The 20,252-nt window shown below is 40.9% G+C and overlaps 1 protein-coding gene across 1 annotated transcript in view; it reads right to left on the bottom strand.

Moving 5' to 3' along the window:
• MAPK15 (mitogen-activated protein kinase 15) overlaps positions 1 to 20,252 on the bottom strand; it is a 283,155-nt gene that overhangs the window by 121,721 nt on the left and 141,182 nt on the right. Inside the window, 2 exon segments of the mRNA XM_053715993.1 lie at positions 7,415 to 7,446; positions 7,449 to 7,580. Coding sequence (XP_053571968.1) covers positions 7,415 to 7,446; positions 7,449 to 7,580 — 164 coding nt within the window.

A 20,252-nucleotide genomic window follows, 5' to 3' on the forward strand; every position in this document is an offset into this window, starting at 1 on the left:
TTGGCGACTGAGATAATCCGCTTCCCAATTGTCTATACCTGGGATATGAACCGCAGAGATTAGACAGGAGCTGGATTCCGCCCAAACCAAAATTCGAGATACTTCTTTCATAGCCAGAGGACTGTGAGTCCCTCCTTGATGATTGATGTATGCCACAGTTGTGACATTGTCTGTCTGAAAACAAATGAACGATTCTCTCTTCAGAAGAGGCCAAAACTGAAGAGCTCTGAAAATTGCACGGAGTTCTAAAATATTGATCGGTAATCTCACCTCCTGAGATTCCCAAACTCCTTGTGCCGTCAGAGATCCCCACACAGCTCCCCAACCTGTGAGACTTGCATCTGTTGAAATTACAGTCCAGGTCGGAAGCACAAAAGAAGCCCCCTGAATTAAACGATGGTGATCTGTCCACCACGTTAGAGAGTGTCGAACAATCGGTTTTAAAGATATTAATTGAGATATCTTTGTGTAATCCTTGCACCATTGATTCAGCATACAGAGCTGAAGAGGTCGCATGTGAAAACAAGCAAAGGGGATCGCGTCCGATGCAGCAGTCATAAGACCTAGAATTTCCATGCATAAGGCTACCGAAGGGAATGATTGTGACTGAAGGTTTCGACAAGCTGTAATTAATTTTAGACGTCTCTTGTCTGTTAAAGACAGAGTCATGGACACTGAATCCATCTGGAAACCCAGAAAGGTTACCCTTGTCTGAGGAATCAATGAACTTTTTGGTAAATTGATCCTCCAACCATGATCTTGAAGAAACAACACAAGTCGATTCGTATGAGATTCTGCTAAATGTAAAGACTGAGCAAGTACCAAGATATCGTCCAAATAAGGAAATACCACAATACCCTGTTCTCTGATTACAGACAGAAGGGCACCGAAAACCTTTGTAAAAATTCTTGGAGCTGTAGCTAGGCCAAACGGCAGAGCCACAAACTGGTAATGCTTGTCCAGAAAAGAGAATCTCAGGAACTGATAATGATCTGGATGAATCGGAATATGCAGATATGCATCCTGTAAATCTATTGTGGACATATAATTCCCTTGCTGAACAAAAGGCAAGATAGTCCTTACAGTTACCATCTTGAACGTTGGTATCCTTACATAACGATTCAATATTTTTAGATCCAGAACTGGTCTGAAGGAATTCTCCTTCTTTGGTACAATGAAGAGATTTGAATAAAACCCCATCCCCTGCTCCGGAACTGGAACTGGCATAATTACTCCAGTCAACTCTAGATCTGAAACACAATTCAGAAATGCTTGAGCTTTTACTGGATTTACTGGGACACGGGAAAGAAAAAATCTCTTTGCAGGAGGTCTCATCTTGAAACCAATTCTGTACCCTTCTGAAACAATGTTCTGAATCCAAAGATTGTGAACAGAATTGATCCAAATTTCCTTGAAAAAACGTAACCTGCCCCCTACCAGCTGAGCTGGAATGAGGGCCGCACCTTCATGTGGACTTAGAAGCAGGCTTTGCCTTTCTAGCTGGCTTGGATTTATTCCAGACTGGAGATGGTTTCCAAACTGAAACTGCTCCTGAGGATGAAGGATCAGGCTTTTGTTCTTTGTTGAAACGAAAGGAACGAAAACGATTATTAGCCCTGTTTTTACCTTTAGATTTTTTATCCTGTGGTAAAAAAGTTCCTTTCCCACCAGTAACAGTTGAAATAATAGAATCCAACTGAGAACCAAATAATTTGTTACCCTGGAAAGAAATAGAAAGTAGAGTTGATTTAGAAGCCATATCAGCATTCCAAGTTTTAAGCCATAAAGCTCTTCTAGCTAAAATCGCTAGAGACATAAACCTGACATCAACTCTGATAATATCAAAAATGGCATCACAGATAAAATTATTAGCATGCTGAAGAAGAATAATAATATTATGAGAATCATGATGTGTTACTTGTTGCGCTAAAGTTTCCAACCAAAAAGTTGAAGCTGCAGCAACATCAGCCAAAGATATAGCAGGTCTAAGAAGATTACCTGAACACAGATAAGCTTTTCTTAGAAAGGATTCAATTTTCCTATCTAAACGATCCTTAAACGAAGTACCATCTGACGTAGGAATAGTAGTACGTTTAGCAAGGGTAGAAATAGCCCCATCAACCTTAGGGATTTTGTCCCAAAATTCTAATCTGTCAGACGGCACAGGATATAATTGCTTGAAACGTTTAGAAGGAGTAAATGAATTACCCAATTTATCCCATTCTTTGGAAATTACTGCAGAAATAGCATTAGGAACAGGAAAAACTCCTGGAATAACCACAGGAGCTTTAAATACCTTATCCAAATGTTTAGAATTAGTATCAAGAGGACCAGAATCCTCTATTTCTAAAGCAATTAGTACTTCTTTAAGTAAAGAACGAATAAATTCCATTTTAAATAAATATGAAGATTTATCAGCATCAACCTCTGAGACAGAATCCTCTGAACCAGAAGAGTCATCAGAATCAGAATGATGATGTTCATTTAAAAATTCATCTGTAGGGAGAGAAGTTTTAAAAGATTTTTTATGTTTACTAGAAGGAGAAATAACAGACATAGCCTTCTTTATGGATTCAGAAACAAAATCTCTTATGTTATCAGGAACATTCTGCACCTTAGATGTTGAGGGAACTGCAACAGGCAATGGTACATTACTAAAGGAAATATTATCTGCTTTAACAAGTTTGTCATGACAATCAATACAAACAACAGCCGGAGGGGAATAGCTACCAAAAGTTTACAGCAGATACACTTAGCTTTGGTAGATCCAGCACTAGACAGCGATTTTCCTGTAGTATCTTCTGACTCAGATGCAACGTGAGACATCTTGCAATATGTAAGAGAAAAAACAACATATAAAGCAAAATTGATCAAATTCCTTAAATGACAGTTTCAGGAATGGGAAAGAATGCCAAAGAACAAGCTTCTAGCAACCAGAAGCAATAAAAAATGAGAGACTTAAATAATGTGGAGATAAAAGGGACGCCCATATTTTTTAGCGCCAAATCAGACGCCCACATTATTTGGCGCCTAAATGCTTTTGGCGCCAAAATGACGCCACATCCGGAACGCCGACATCTTTGGCGCAAAATAACGTTAAAAAAATGACGCAACTTCCGGCGACACGTATGACGCCGGAAACGGAAAAGAATTTTTGCGCCAAAAAAGTCCGCGCCAAGAATGACGCAATAAAATGAAGCATTTTCAGCCCCCGCGAGCCTAACAGCCCATAGGGAAAAAAGAGTCAAATTTTTTGAAGGTAAGAAAAAAATGATTAATTCAAATGCATTATCCCAAATATGAAACTGACTGTCTGAAAAATAAGGAAAGTTGAACATTCTGAGTCAAGGCAAATAAATGTTTGAATACATATATTTAGAACTTTATAAACAAAGTGCCCAACCATAGCTTAGAGTGTCACAGAAAATAAGATTTACTTACCCCAGGACACTCATCTACATGTTTGTAGAAAGCCAAACCAGTACTGAAACGAGAATCAGCAGAGGTAATGGTATATATAAGAGTATATCGTCGATCTGAAAAGGGAGGTAAGAGATGAATCTCTACGACCGATAACAGAGAACCTATGAAATAGACCCCGTAGAAGGAGATCACTGCATTCAAATAGGCAATACTCTCTTCACATCCCTCTGACATTCACTGCACGCTGAGAGGAAAACCGGGCTCCAACTTGCTGCGGAGCGCATATCAACGTAGAATCTAGCACAAACTTACTTCACCACCTCCATTGGAGGCAAAGTTTGTAAAACTGAATTGTGGGTGTGGTGAGGGGTGTATTTATAGGCATTTTGAGGTTTGGGAAACTTTGCCCCTCCTGGTAGGAATGTATATCCCATACGTCACTAGCTCATGGACTCTTGCTAATTACATGAAAGAAACTGGGCCCCAGAATAAAGTTTTATCACCAGTTGTAGTAAACGTTTATATACATCAAGCAAACGTTATATCTATTAAGTAATGAGAGTAAATAACAAACATATTACCCTTTACAGCAAGCATGATACCAGTCGTTATTAAATCACTGTAATCAGGCTTACCTTAAATAAATCAGGTACTGTCAGCATTTTCTAGCTTATCATCTCTCTAGAAAAATTAAAACTGCACATACCTCAGAGCAGGAAACCCTGCACGCTATTCCCCCAGCTGAAGTTACCCATCTCTTCAGTTATGTGTGAGAACAGCAGTGGACCTTAGTTACAAACTGCTAAGATCATCAAAAAACTTCAGGCAGACTCTTCTTCACCTTTCTGCCTGAAGCCAAAATAGTACAACTCCGGTACCATTTGAAAATAATACATTTTTGATTGAAGATAAACTACATTAATTCACCACATCTCTCTAGCTACTTCCCTTGTCGAGAGCTGCAAGAGAATGACTGGGAGGTGGCAGTTAGGGGAGAAGCTATATAGACAGCTGTGATGTGGGTGATCTTCTTGCAGCTTCCTGTTGGGAAGGAGAATATCCCACAAGTAATGGATGAATCCGTGGACTGGATACACCTTACAAGAGAAAGAGCAGTAAACAATTATCTGACTACATATTAACATGAGGAGGTCTGTTACCATCAGGAGAGAGAACAATACAACTAACAGAGCAGTACAGAAGTATCTGACTACATATTAACACGAGGGGTCTGTTACCATCAGGAGACAGAACAATACAACTAAGAGAGCAGTGCACAAGTATCTGACTACATATTAACATGAGGGGGCCTGTTACCAACAGGAGACAGAACAATACAACTCACAGAGCAGTACACAAGTATCTGACTACATATTAACATGAGGAGGGTCTGTTACCATCAGGAGACAGAACAATACAACTCACAGAGCAGTACACAAGTATCTGACTACATATTAACATGAGGGGTCTGTTACCATCAAGAGACAGAACAATACAACAGAGCAGTACACAAGTATCTGACTACAAAGTAACATGAGGGGGTCTGTTACCATCAGGAGACAGTACAATACAACTAACAGAGCAGTACACAAGTATCTGACTACATATTAACATGAGGAGGTCTGTTACCATCAGGAGACAGAACAATACAACTAAGAGAGCAGTGCACAAGTATCTGACTACATATTAACATGAGGGGTCTGTTACCATCAGGAGACTGAACAATACAACTAACAGAGCAGTACACAAGTATCTGACTACATATTAACATGAGGGGGGCTGTTACCATCAGGAGACAGAACAATACAACTAACAGAGCAGTATACAAGTATCTGACTACATATTAACATGAGGGGGTCAGTTACCATCAGGAGACAGAACAATACAACAGAGCAGTACACAAGTATCTGACTACATATTAACATGAGGGGTTTGTTACCCTCAAGAGACAGAACAATACAACTAACAGAGCAGTACACAAGTATCTGACTACATATTAACATGAGGGGTTTGTTACCATCAGGAGACAGAACAATACAACTAACAGAGCAGTACACAAGTATCTAACGACACAGTAACATGAGGGGGTCTATTACCATCAGGAGACAGAACAATACAACTAACAGAGCAGTACACAAGTATCTGACTACATATTAACATGAGGGGGTCAGTTACCATCAGGAGACAGAACAATACAACAGAGCAGTACACAAGTATCTGACTACATATTAACATGAGGGGGTCAGTTACCATCAAGAGACAGAACAATACAACTAACAGAGCAGTACACAAGTATCTGATTACATATTAACATGAGGGGGTCAGTTACCATCAAGAGACAGAACAATACAACTAACAGAGCAGTACACAAGTATCTGACTACATTTTAACATGAGGGGGTCCGTTGCCATCAAGAGACAGAACAATACAACTAACAGAGCAGTACACAAGTATCTGATTACATATTAACATGAGGGGTTTGTTACCATCAGGAGACAGAACAATACAACTAACAGAGCAGTACACAAGTATCTGACTACATATTAACATGAGGGGGTCCGTTGCCATCAAGAGACAGAACAATACAACTAACCGAGCAGTACACAAGTATCTGACTACATATTATCATGAGGGGGTTTGTAACCCTCAGGAGACAGAACAATACAACTTACAGAGCAGTACACAAGTATCTGACTACATATTAACATGAGGGGGTCAATTATCATCATGAGACAGAACAATACAACTAACAGAGCAGTACACAAGTATCTGACTACATATTAACATGAGGGGGTCAGTTACCATCAAGAGACAGAACAATACAACTAACAGAGCGGTACACAAGTATCTGACTACAAAGTAACTATGAGGGGGGTCAGTTACCATCAGGAGACAGAAAAATACAACTAACAGAGCAGTACACAAGTATCTGACTACATATTAACATGAGGAGGGTCTGTTACCATCAGGAGACAGAACAATACAACAGAGCGGTACACAAGTATCTGACTACAAAGTAACATGAGGGGGTCAGTTACCATCAGGAGACAGAACAATACAACTAACAGAGCAGTACACAAGTATCTGACTACAAAGTAACATGAGGGGTCTGTTACCATCAGGAGACAGAACAATACAACTAACAGTGCAGTACACAAGTATCTGATTACATATTAACATGAGGAGGGTTTGTTACTATCAGGAGACAGAACAATACAACTAACAGAACAGTACACAAGTATCTGACGACAAAGTAACATGAGGGGTCTGTTACCATCAGGAGACAGAATACAGCTAACAGAGCAGTACACAAGTATCTGACTAGAAAGTAACATGAGGGGTCTGTTACCATCAGGAGACAGAATACAGCTAACAGAGCAGTACACAAGTATCTGACTACATATTAACATGAGGGGTCTGTTACCATCAGGAGACAGTACAATACAACTAACAGAGCAGTACACAAGTATCTGACTACATATTAACATGAAGGGGTCAGTTACCATCAGGAGACAGAACAATACAACTAACAGGGCAGTACACAAGTATCTGACTACAAAGTAACATGAGGGGGTCTGTTACCATCAGGAGACAGAACAATACAACTAACAGGGCAGTACACAAGTATCTGACTACATATTAACATGAGGGGGTCAGTTACCATCAGGAGACAGAACAATACAACTAACAGAACAGTACACAGGTATCTGACGACAAAGTAACATGAGGGGTCTGTTACCATCAGAGACAGAATACAGCTACAGAACAGTACACAAGTATCTGACTACAAAGTAACATGAGGGGTCTGTTACCATCAGGAGACAGAACAATACAACTAACAGAGCAGTACACAACAATACGACCAATAGGAGAGCAGTACACAAGTATCTGACTACATAGTAAGATAGAGATGTTGTTACTATCAAGAGAGGGAGAGACAACAAAATAAATAAGTTAGACTGGAACAGACATGCCCCCAGCTAAATATTACCTGTGAGAGGCCAGTAGGATCTCAGGAGCACGGTGAACCAGCGAGTTGCCACATATTCTGTGAGAGCAGGGTTCCCAGAATCCTCCTGTATCTGATACAGAGAACGTGCCAAACCAAAGTCACACAGCTTCACCAAGCAGTCTGCATCCAGTAAGATGTTTGATGGCTACCATGGGAAAAGACAGACATTAATAGCAAAGAGTGAGTGTTTTTCTGTGTGAGTGATGTGCATTAGTATGTTCAGACATAAATACATGATGTATATAAAGGCTACTAAGTACAGACCGGGTTACACATCAAGGAAAGATGCAGATTCTAAATTGTATTTATTTGAAAAATACAGAGGAGGGCCTGTGCCCTTCCAGGTACAGAAAACAAGTGTTCTGTTGTGCTACAAAATCAATTTAAGGAACCAGTAAAAGCATCACACAATTAAATTGGACTGTTTGCAGTAATTTTAGCCTAAGACTGCTCATCTTACTCTAGCAGGGGACGCGGCTATACCAGGGCCCTTTATCTCAATGCTCCTCCATAGGAGCAACACCCCACCAGTTTTTTTGAGAAAAGGAAAAATAAAATAAAAACAAATTATGCTTACCAGATAATTTCCTTTCCTTCTATATGAGGAGAGTCCACGGCATCATTCCTTACTTGTGGGAAATACAGAACCTGGCCACCAGGAGGAGGCAAAGACACCCAGCCAAAGGCTTAAATACCTCTCCCACTTCCCCAATCATTCTGCTAAGGGAACAAGGAACAGTAGAAGAAATATCAGGGTATAAATGGTGCCAGAAGAACAAACAAAAATGTAGGTCCGCCCAACGGAGAACACGGGCGGGGGCCGTGGACTCTCCTCATACAGAAGGAAAGGAAATTATCTGGTAAGCATAATTTATTTTTTCCTTCTTAAAGGGACATGAAGCCCAAACATTTTCTTTCATGATCAGATAGGAATACAATTTTAAACAACTTTCTAATCTACTTCTATTATTTAATCTGTTTTATTCTCTTGGTATCATTTGTTGAAGGAGCAGCAATGCACTACTAGTTTCTAACTGAACACATGGGTGAGCCAATCACAATCAATATATATATATGCAGCCACCAATCAACAGCTAAGACCTAGGTTCTCTGCTGCACATGAACTTGCCTAGATAAACATTTCAGCAAAGGATAACAAGAGAAAGAAGCAAATTAAATAATATAATTAAATTGGAAAGTTGTTTGAAATTGTATTCTCTATCTGAATCATGAAATAATTTTTTTGGGTTTCATGCCCCTTTAATATGAGAGTCCACGGCTTCATTCCTTACTTGTGGGAAAACATATACCCAAGCTCTAGAGGACACTGAATAAAACGGGAGGGCACAAAGAGAGGCGGACCCTATTCTGAGGGCACCACAGCCTGCAAAACCCTTTCTCCCAAAAGCTGCTTCAGCCAAAGCAAAAACGTCAAACTTGTAAAATGTTGAAAAGGTATGCAAGGAGGACCAGGTAGCCGCCCTACAAATCTGGTCCATAGAGGCCTCATTCTTAAAGGCCCAAGAGGAAGCCACAGCTCTAGATGAATGAGCCTTAATCCTTTGAGGAGGCTTATGTCCCGCTGTCTCATATGCTAAGCGAATAAGACTCCTCCACCAAAAAGATAAGGAAATGGAAGAGGCCTTCTGCCCTCTAAGCTTCCCAGAATAGACAACAAACAAAGAAGAAGTCTCTCTACAATCCTTCGTAGCTTGAAGATAGAACTTCAAGGACCGAACCACATCCAAATTATGAAGTAAACCGTTCCTTCGAAGAGAAGGATTAAGACACAAGGAAGGAACGGAGCCCTCTGCAAAACTTTAAGAACCAGATTTAAACTCCAAGGAGGAGCGTTAGATCTAAACACAGGCCTGATTCTAGCCAGAGCCTGAACAAAAAACGAAATATCAGTAAGCTCAGCGAGTCTTGTGTGCAATAAAACAGATAGGGCTGAAATCTGTCCCTTTAGGGAACTAGCAGAAAGGCCCTTCTCCATACCATCCTGAAGAAAGGAAAGAATCCTGGAAACTTTGACCTTATGACAGGGGAATCCATACTCTTTACACCAGAATAAGTAGGTTCTCCAAACCTTATGATAGATGCAACGAGTGACCGGCTTTCGAGCTTGAATGAGAGTATCAATCACTCTCTCAGAAAAGCCTCTCTTGGCTAGGACTAAACTTTCAATCTCCACGCAGTCAGCCTCAGAGAATCTAGATTTTAATGAACAAAAGGACCCTGTTCTAGCACATCCCTGCAACAAGGTAACCTCCATGGAGGAGATGAAGACATCCCCACCAGGTCCGCGAACCACATCCTTTGTGGCCACGATGGAGCAATTAGTATTTCCGAAGCTTGCTCCTGCTTGATGCGGGCCTACTACACGAGGGAGAAGTAGTAACGGTGGAAAAATGTAAATTAGATTGAACCTCCAAGGCACTGCTAATGAATCTATTAGCTCCACCTGAGGATCCCTTGACGGCGACCCGTATATGGACAGCTTGGTATTGAGCTGGGACGCCATGAGATCTATCTCTGGCATCCCCCATCTGTTGCAAATCTCGGAAAACACCTTGGGATGGAGAGACCATTCCACCGGATGAAAGGATTGTCTGCTGAGGAAATCCGCTTCCCAGTTGTCCACACCCGGAATGTGGATCGCTGATAGAAAGCAGTTGTGGACCTACGCCCATTCCAGAATCAGAGAAACTTCCCTCATTGCTAGGGAGCTCCTCGTTCCCCCCTGATGGTTGATGTAAGCCACCGGGGTAGTTTTTTTGATTGGAATCTGATAAACTGGGACAAACCCAGAAGAGGCAATGGCCCCAAGTTATCAAGGTCTGGCGGACCTGATAGAATCCCACAACTTCAATTGAGAGTCCGGAACCGAGAATAATTTCTTAAAAGAAGAAGGGGAAAAGGAAGAACCCAGTCTTTCCCATTCATTCTTAATATTTGCCATCTTTACGGGAACCGGCAAAGTCTGTTGTACAACCCTGTCCTTATCTAGTTTAGACCTTAACTATTTTAGGAATACAAGGTTCCTCAGGTAATTTAGGTTCTGGAACCTCTAAAGTAACCATAACTTCCTTTAACAGAAAGTGCAAATGTTCAATCCAAAATCTAAAGTCTGGTTCCTCCGCAGCTGGAGGCTTAGAGGCAGCAGATTCTGACCCAGAAAGAGCATCCTCTGAAGTATCAAAGGCGTTTTCATCAGCGGATAATCTTGTATCAGATAAAGCCAATAAGTTAGATGACCCCTGGGAAGGATAGCAATATTTGACCTTTCGCTTGCGCTTAGCAGAGTGAGGTAAAGCAGTGAAGGCCGCAGAACTGCCGTTTGTAACTGTTCAGTAAAGTCTGGCAGAAAGAGGGCCCCTCCAGAAGGAGGATTAGTACTGCAATGGGAAGCTGCATGTGTATTAGGAGATGACTCTAGGGAGTGCACCTCAAGGGACGGAGACTCCTCAGAGGTGGACGGCTCAGTGGTACTAAACATATTGGTCTTCTTAGATATAATTACTTTAGCAAGGCATGTGGAACATAATTGAGCAGGCTTACCGTAGCCTCCTCACAATATAGACAGGTATTAGACTTCGGTAAAGAGGAAATACCCTCTAAACGTATCAGAGTCCTCCATAGTTTAAACCTGTAAGATGGACTATAGAAAAAAGATAAATGGCACCTTTATACCCCCAATGGCTGAGGCACTCACTACCGCTTATGACCCAGGCCCCACAGAGAAACCGCTTCATCTCCGGTAAACCGCACGGTCAGGAAAGGGGAAATCAGTGTGACCACACCTGGTCACATGGTGCGTCATGCAGGACCACCCCTGCTATAAGAAAAAGTGCGCCAAACCTAACAGGTTGCGCAGCTACCCAAAACGAAAGTAAAACCTGCACGTTCCAACATCTGCCTGAGCCTCATCTCACACATGTTGCAGCATAAACATAATAAAGAAATTATGTGATAAATCCCCATGTTCAATAATCCCCTTCCGGAGATATTAACCCTTGATTCCATACAGATAAAAGGAGTCACACTGTGACCCTATCTTCTTGAGTTATCATATGTGTATAAAAATTAAACGATCTTACCGGAATCTCAGCCGTGGAACAGACACACAGCCTCTCAAGTTTGACAGTCTTGTAGCATTGCTCCTGACATGGACTTAAGTGATAGAAGCAGGCAGTGCAACTCGTCAACACTAATTGCTTAGGAGCTGTTAATACGAATCTGGATGGGTTCGCAGAAAGACTATCCCTGCATCTCCAAACCCTAACATTTGTCAATGCTCTCACTGAGAGGCTGACATGACTACTTAAAACTCCAGTCCCATAGCGAAGAGTACTACCCTCCATAAGGAACTACTCCATATCTTCTGACACTTCTCTGTCAACCTCCTGTGATGAAAGGCAAAGAATGACTGGGGGATGAGGGAAGTGGGGGAGGTATTTAATGTCACGCTCGACCGCTGGGAAGCTCCGGCGGTCCTCTCTGTGTGCTTGATTGGCAGGTAGTCTGAGCCGCCCCTTCCTGATGATGTCACTACCAGGCTTTTTATTCCGGGCTTCCTGTTTCTTCAGCGCCCGTTTGTTTGTTACTCTTTGTGGCTCCTGTGAGGACTTCGCTGTGGAAACTCTCCAACTGCTGATTTTCTGTTGCCAAACTCTGCAAAGACTGACTATGCTGGGTTAACCCTCAAACATCCTGTAACATGTTACCAAACACTGCAAGTACTGTTTATTCTGTGAATCTCTCAAACTGCATGTTAACCTGTTGCCAAACTCTGCAAGTACTGTTTATTCAGTGTAAACCTTCAAACTGCTTGATATCCTGTTGCCAAACACTGCAAGTACTGTTCATTCTGTGAAACTCTCAAACTGCATGATAACCTGTTGCCAATCTCTGTAAGTACTGATTAATCTGTGTTAACCTTCAAACTCCCTTATATCCTGTTGTCTAGCTCTGCAAGCACGGACTACACAGTGTTAACCCTCAAACTACCTTATATCCTGTTGTCTAACTCTGCAAGTACTGACTATTCAGTATTAACCTTCAAACTGCCTGATAACCTGTTGCCAAACTCTGCAAGGACTGACTACACAGTGTTAACCCTCAAACTGCCTGATAAAAAGTTACTTTCTCCTGCATTATTAACTGTTTCTTGTTTTACCCTTCCTCTGTCTGAGTATAAGTGGACTATCCCAGCTCTCCTGATTCTGTGGAAGACATTTCCTGAAACCAGTTCCTTACTCAGAAGTCTATTTGGCTGATATCTTGAATTACTTTGTACTCTGGCTAACTCTGCTCCATATTGTGAGTACATTGTTTTTTATAGGTTGTCGTGGGGTCACGTCCTGGATTAAACTCAGAGTGCAAGGGTGTTGTTTAAGTTTGCCCTAGCATTTGGGTCTTCTTCTGGACATTTCCTAACCTGACAGTACAAACGGGCCATAAAATGGACCCTGATGAGTTATCCAGGGCTGTGGCTCTACAAGGGCCACTTCTAGGAAATCATTCTGCTCATTTGCAATCTTTGGATTCCAAGCTTGACCAGATTACTGCTCTGCTACATAACCTCTCCGCTCCTTCTCAAGCTACGGCGACTCCTGCTTCAGCTGCTACTAGCTCCAATGCTGTCTTTAACCCACCTCAACCTGTTGGACAGTATATACCACGAATCCCACTTCCAGATAAATATGACGGTAAACCTGAAGAATGCCGTGGATTCCTTAATCAATGTCGTTTACACTTCAGAAACAATCCTCAAGTTTTTTCCAATTCTACTTCCAAAATCACCTTTATTATATCCCTCATGAAGGGTAAGGCTCTAGCCTGGGTGTCTCCTCTTTTAGAGAAGAATGATCCTTTACTACAGGATGTGGAATTATTTGTGTCCATTTTTTCTTCTGTTTTTGACAAGCCTGGGAGGTCTGCAGCTGCAGAGGCAGGATTGTTGGATCTGAGACAGGGATCCCTTTCGGTAGCTCAATATGCTATTGAATTCAGGACTTTAGCCGCAGAAACTGATTGGAACCATGGAGCCTTACGGGCAGCCTTTCGCAAGGGACTTTGCAAACGCCTTAAGGATGAACTTGTATTTCGGGGAACTCCCCGATTCATTGGAGGATCTTATCAATTTGTGTATTACTCTTGACGCCCGGCATTCTGAACGTCTTCAGGAGAGAGATAGGAATCGGAGATCCTTTGTTAAATCTTCTTTTCGTCCTCCTATTCGAACCTCAAGTCTGTCTAATAATGATTCCCAAACTCCTGAGTATGTGGAACCCATGGAAGTAGGAGCTATTAAATTGTCAGAAGCCGAATGCCATAGAAGGCGTACTCTTGGATTTTGTCTGTATTGTGGTACCAAAGGACATTTACTGAAGGACTGTCCTATCCGGCCAGTAAAAGCCAAAGCTTAACTTTTGATAGAGGGACAGAGTTAAGCCAGAATCTCATGTCTTCCCTCAATTCTAAACTTTTTGTTCCTGTAACTATCACTTTTGGAAACACCAAGTTTCGAGCTCAAGCCCTCATTGACTCTGGAGCTGCAGAAGTTTTCATTGATTCACACTTTGCTGACTCTCTCAGGATTCCTCTTCAAGCCAAGAAACAGTTAATTAAGGTAATCACTGTTAGTGGACAGCCTCTAGGTTCTGGTATCATCCAAACTTCTACCATTCCTCTTCTTTTGTCTGTGGGCATACTCCATTCGGAAATTATTCGTTTTGACGTCATCACTTCTCCCCACATACCGTTGATTCTGGGGTTACCTTGGCTGCAGCTTCATGATCCAGTCTTCTTATGGTCTAAAGGAGAACTTATTTCCTGGGGAACTACCCGTTTCAAACATTGCCTGCAAAATTCCTCAAAACCATCTTGTCTTGTCGTAGCTATGGTGGAAGTTCCAGATTCATTGCCAAATTACTATCATGCCTTTAGTGATGTGTTTTCTAAAAAGGAGGCTGAGACGTTACCTCCACACCGGATTTTTGACTGTCCTATTGAATTGTTTTCAGGGGCTCCTCTACCTAAGGGAAGGACCTATCCCCTCTCTTTCAAGAAAATGTCTCTCTTGAGGAATACATAAAGGACAACTTAGCCAGAGGATTTATTTGTCCTTCCTCATCACCTTTGGGAGTGGGTTTTTTCTTCATTGGGAAAAAAAGATGCTGCTCCCTCCACCTTAGGGACCGTCTGCCACGAGTCCCGTATGGCGGCATCTATGGGAAACATCTTTTTAAAAGCAGGAGGGGGAGAGAACGGCACACCTGGTCTATCCCATTCCTTAGAAATAATTTCCGAAAACCTCTTAGGGACTGGAAAAACATCAGTGTAAACAGGCACTGCAAAGTATTTGTCCATCTTACACAATTTCTCTGGAACTACAATGGGTTCACAGTCATCCAGAGTCGCTAAAACCTCCCTAAGCAACAAGCGAAGGTGTTCGAGCTTAAATTTAAACGATGTCATTTCAGAATCAGACTGAAGCAACGCCTTCCTTGAATCTGAAATGTCACCCACAGATAGAAGCTCTCTTGCCTCAGCTTCTGAGTATTGTGAGGGTATATCGGACACAGGTATTAAAGCGTCAGAAAGCTCCGTATTAGTTATAGCCCCAGAGCTGTCTCGCTTTCCTTGTAACCCTGGCAGTTTGGACAATACCTCTGAGAGGGTAGCATTCATAACTGCCGCCATGTCCTGTAAGGTAAAAGAATTAGACGCGCTAGATGTGCTTGGCGTCACTTGAGCGGGAGTTATAGGTTCTGACACATGGGTAGAGTTAGATGGCATAATTTCCCTTTTTTCAGTCAGAGAATCCTCTGGAGATAAATAATATGGTCTTTATAGTTTATAGAAATTTCAATACATTTGGTACACATTCTAAGAGGGGGTTCCACAATGGCTTCCAAACATATTGAACAAGGAGTTTCCTCTATGTCAGACAGGTTTAACAGACTAGTAATGAGACAAGCAAGCTTGGAAAACACTTTAATAAAGGTGAAACAGAAATTAAACAAAAACGTTACTGTGCCTTTAAGAGAAAAAAACTAACACTTAAACTGCAAAACAGTGTAAAAATATAGTAAAGTCTTTGAAATTTTTACAGTGTGTGTAAGGGACTAAAGCAACATTGCACCCACTTGCAAATGGATGGTTAACCCCTTAGCCCCCAAACCGGATTTAAAAAACGTCAACCACCGGTAAAAGACAGTTGAGCACCTTGCCACAGCCCTGCTGAGGCTCCTACCTGCCCTCAAATACGATTTAGGGAAGAAATAAACCCTTTATAATGGTCCTCAGATGCCAAAGGAATCCTCTAGGGAAGCTGGATGTCTCAGTCTGAAAGAAACTGCGCATCTAGAGTGCGAAAATAGGCCCCTCCCACCATGTACTGGTTGTCAGAGGGGCCTTAAGAAAATACTCTTAGGAGTATCTGACTAGCCATGTGGAAAACTAGGCCCCAAATAAAGACTAAATAAAGACTAAACCCCAGGTAAGAAACAAATTTCTTAAAGTGTTTATATTCCCAAATATGAAACTGACAGTCTGCAGAAGGAAATACATGAACCTGACTCAGGGCAAATACAAGTACAATACATATATTTAGAACTTTATATAAATTGCATAAAGTGCCAAACCATAGCTGAGAGTGTCTTAAGTAATAAAAACATACTTACCAAAAGACACCCATCCACAAATAGCAGATAGCCAAACCAGTACTAAAACAGTTCTTTAGTAGAGGTAATGGTAAATTTGAGAGTATATCGTCGATCTGAAAAGGGAGGTAGGAGATGAATCTCTACGACCGATAACAAAGAACCCATGAAAAAGACCCCCGTTAGGGAAATCATTGTATTCAAAAGGTGATACTCCCTTCACATCCCTCTGACATTCGCTGTACTCTGAGAGGAATCGGGCTTCAACAATGTTGAGAAGCGCATATCAACGTAGAAATCATAGCACAAACTTACTTCACCACCTCCATAGGAGGCAAAGTTTGTAAAACTGAATTGTGGGTGTGGTGAGGGGTGTATTTATAGGCATTTTGAGGTTTGGGAAACTTTGCCCCTCCTGGTAGGATTGTATATCCCATATGTCACTAGCTCATGGACTCTTGCCAATTACATGAAAGAAAGTAGATTTGTTAGTGTCAAATATCTGATGAAGTATATTCTAAATGAAAAAAAACATCATCAGAGAAGGATAATTCAGTATGTTGTCGATCATTTAAAAATTCATCAACTAAATGAGAAGTTTAAAAAAGACCTATAAATTTATTAGAAGGCGGGATGGCAGACAAAGTCTTTAGGATAGAATCAGAAAAACATTCTCATAGATTCCTAGGTATATCTTGTACATAGATGTAAAAAGAATAGCAATAGATAATGCATAAATAGAAAAACAACATATAAAGCAAAATTATCAAATTCCTTAAATGACAGTTTCAGGAATGGGAAAAAATGCAAACAGAACAAGCCTCTAGAAACCAGAAGCAACAAAAAAGTGAGACAAATAATGTAAAAACACAGGCGCCAAGTATGATGCCCACATATTTTTTGGCGCCAAAAAACATAATTTATGTAAGAACTTACCTGATAAATTCATTTCTTTCATATTAGCAAGAGTCCATGAGCTAGTGACGTATGGGATATACATTCCTACCAGGAGGGGCAAAGTTTCCCAAACCTGAAAATGCCTATAAATACACCCCTCACCACACCCACAATTCAGTTTAACGAATAGCCAAGAAGTGGGGTGATAAGAAAGGAGCGAAAGCATCAAAAATAAGGAATTGGAATAATTGTGCTTTATACAAAAAAAATCATAGCCACCACAAAAAGGGTGGGCCTCATGGACTCTTGCTAATATGAAAGAAATGAATTTATCAGGTAAGTTCTTACATAAATTAGGTTTTCTTTCATGTAATTAGCAAGAGTCCATGAGCTAGTGACGTATGGGATAGCAGATACCCAAGATGTGGAACTTCCACGCAAGAGTCACTAGAGAGGGAGGGATAAATAAAGACAGCCAATTCCGCTGAAAAAATAATCCACAACCCAAATCAAAAAGTTTTAAATCTTATAAAGAAAAAAAACTGAAATCATAAGCAGAAGAATCAAACTGAAACAGCTGCCTGAAGTACTTTTCTACCAAAAACTGCTTCAGAAGAAGAAAACACATCAAAATGGTAGAATTTAGTAAAAATAAGCAAAGAAGACCAAATTGCTGCTTTGCAAATCTGATCAACAGAAGCTTCATTCCTAAAAGCCCAGGAAGTAGAAACTGACCTAGTAGAATGAGCCGTAATCCTCTGAGGCGGGGTTTTACCCGATTCCACATAAGCATGATGAATCAAAGATTTAAACCAGGACGCCAAAGAAAAGGCAGAAGCCTTCTGACCTTTCCTAGAACCAGAAAAGATAACAAATAGACTAAAAGTCGTTCTGAAATCTTTAGAAATTTCAACATAATATTTCAAAACTCTAACTATATCCAAAGAATGCAAAGACCTCTCTAGAGAATTCTTAGGATTTGGACACAATGAAGGGACAACAATTTCTCTACTAATGTCGTTGGAATTCACAACCTTAGGAAGAAATTTAAATGAAGTCTGTAACACTGCCTTATCCTGATGAAAAATCAGAAAAGGAGATTCACAAGAAAAAGCAGATAACTCAGAAACTCTTCTAGGAGAAGAGATAGCCAAAAGGAACAATACTTTCCAAGAAAGTAATTTAATGTCCAGAGAATGCAAAGGTTCAAACGGAGGAGCCTGTAAAGCCCTCAGCACCAAATTGAGACTCCAAGGAGGAGAGATTGACTTAATGACAGGCTTGATACGAACCAAAGCCTGAACAAAACAATGAATATCAGGATGATTAACAATCTTTCTGTGAAAAAGAACAGAAAGAGCAGAGATTTGTCCTTCAAGGAACTTGCAGACAAACCCTTATCCAAACCATCTTGAAGAAATAGTAAAATTCTAGTAATTCTAAAAGAATGCCAAGAGAATTTATGTGAAGAACACCAAGAAATGAAAATCTTCCAGACTCGGTAATAGATCTTCCTAGACACAAATTTACGAGCCTGTAACATAGTATTAATTACTGAGTCAGAAAACCCTTTATGACTAAGAATTAAGCGTTCAATTTCCATACCTTCAAATTTAATGATTTGAGATCCTGATGGAAAAACGGGCCTTGAGACAGAAGGTCTGGCCTTAACGGAAGTGTCCAAGGTTGGCAATTGGCCATCTGAACGAGATCCGCATACCAAAACCTGTGAGGCCATGCTGGAGCCACCAGCAGTACAAATGACCGCTCCATTAGGATTTCGAATATCACTTTTGGAAGAAGAACTAAAGGCGGAAAAATATAAGCAGAATGATAATTCCAAGGAAGCGACAACGCGTCCACTGCTTCCGCCTGAGAATCCCTGGATCTGGACAGATACCTGGAAAGTTTTTTGTTTAGATGAGAGGCCATCAGATCTATTTCTGGAAGTCCCCATATTTGAACAATCTGAAGAAATACCTCTGGATGAAGAGACCATTCGCCCGGATGTAACATCTGGCGACTGAGATAATCCGCTTCCCAATTGTCTATACCTGGGATATGAACCACAGAAATTAGACAGGAGCTGGATTCCGCCCATACAAGTATCCGAGATACTTCTTCATAGCCTGAGGACTGTGAGTCCCCCCTTGATGATTGACATACGCCACGGTTGTGACATTGTCTGTCTGAAAATAAATAAACGATTCTCTCTTCAGAAGAGGCCAGAACTGAAGAGCTCTGAAAATCGCACGGAGTTCCAAAATGTTGAGTGGTAATCTCGCCTCCTGAGATTTCCAAACCCCTTGTGCTGACAGAGATCCTCAAACAGCCTCCCAACCTGAAAGACTCGCATCTATAAAGATCAAGGTCTAGGTTGAAAGAACCGAAGAGACCCGTAGAACTAAATGATGATGAACTCAACCACCGATCAAAGATAGTTAAACATTAGAATTCAAAGATATAAAAGTGATATCCTAGAATCCCTGCACCATTATTCAGCATAAAAAAACTGGAAAGGTTTCCTATGAGAATGAGCAAAGATAATCGAATCCAATGCTGCAGCCATGAGACCTAAAACTTCCATGCATATATAGCAACTAAAGGAAATAATAGAGACTGAAGATTCCGACAAACGGAACCCATAAATTGTCACTTGTCTGTTAGAGACAAAGACTTTGACACAATCTATCTGGAAACCTAAAAAAAAAAAAAAAGGTGACCCTTGTGTGAGAGGAATCAAGGAGCTTTTGACAAAAAGATCCTCTAACCATGACTTGAAGAAACAACAAAGTTAAATCGTATGAGATTCCGCAGAACGAAAAGACTGAGCCAGTACCACGAGACTGTCCAAATAAGGAGCACTGAGAACCTTGAAAAGATTCTTAGAACTGTCACTAGACCAGAAGGAAAAGCAACAAATTGGTAATGCTTGTCAAAAAAGAGAATCTCAGAAAATAATCTGAAATGAAAACAGAAGATATGCATCTATTGTATCTATTGTAAACAAATAATGCATCATTGACCAAAAAAGGCAAAATATACCATATAAACACCATTCTAAAAGATGGTATACTTATATGACAATTCAAAAAGATTTTCTATCTTTAGAACAATGTTTAGTTTTGAATAAAACCCCAAAACCCATTTCCTAAAAATGGAACTGGAATAAATACCCCAGAAAACTCCAGGTCTGAACAGCGCTTGAACCCCAATGGGTGACCAGCCGCGCTTCAGCAATACCCAAAATA

This window comes from Bombina bombina, chromosome 5 (assembly GCF_027579735.1).
Source record: "Bombina bombina isolate aBomBom1 chromosome 5, aBomBom1.pri, whole genome shotgun sequence".
Taxonomy (NCBI): Eukaryota; Metazoa; Chordata; class Amphibia; order Anura; family Bombinatoridae; genus Bombina; species Bombina bombina.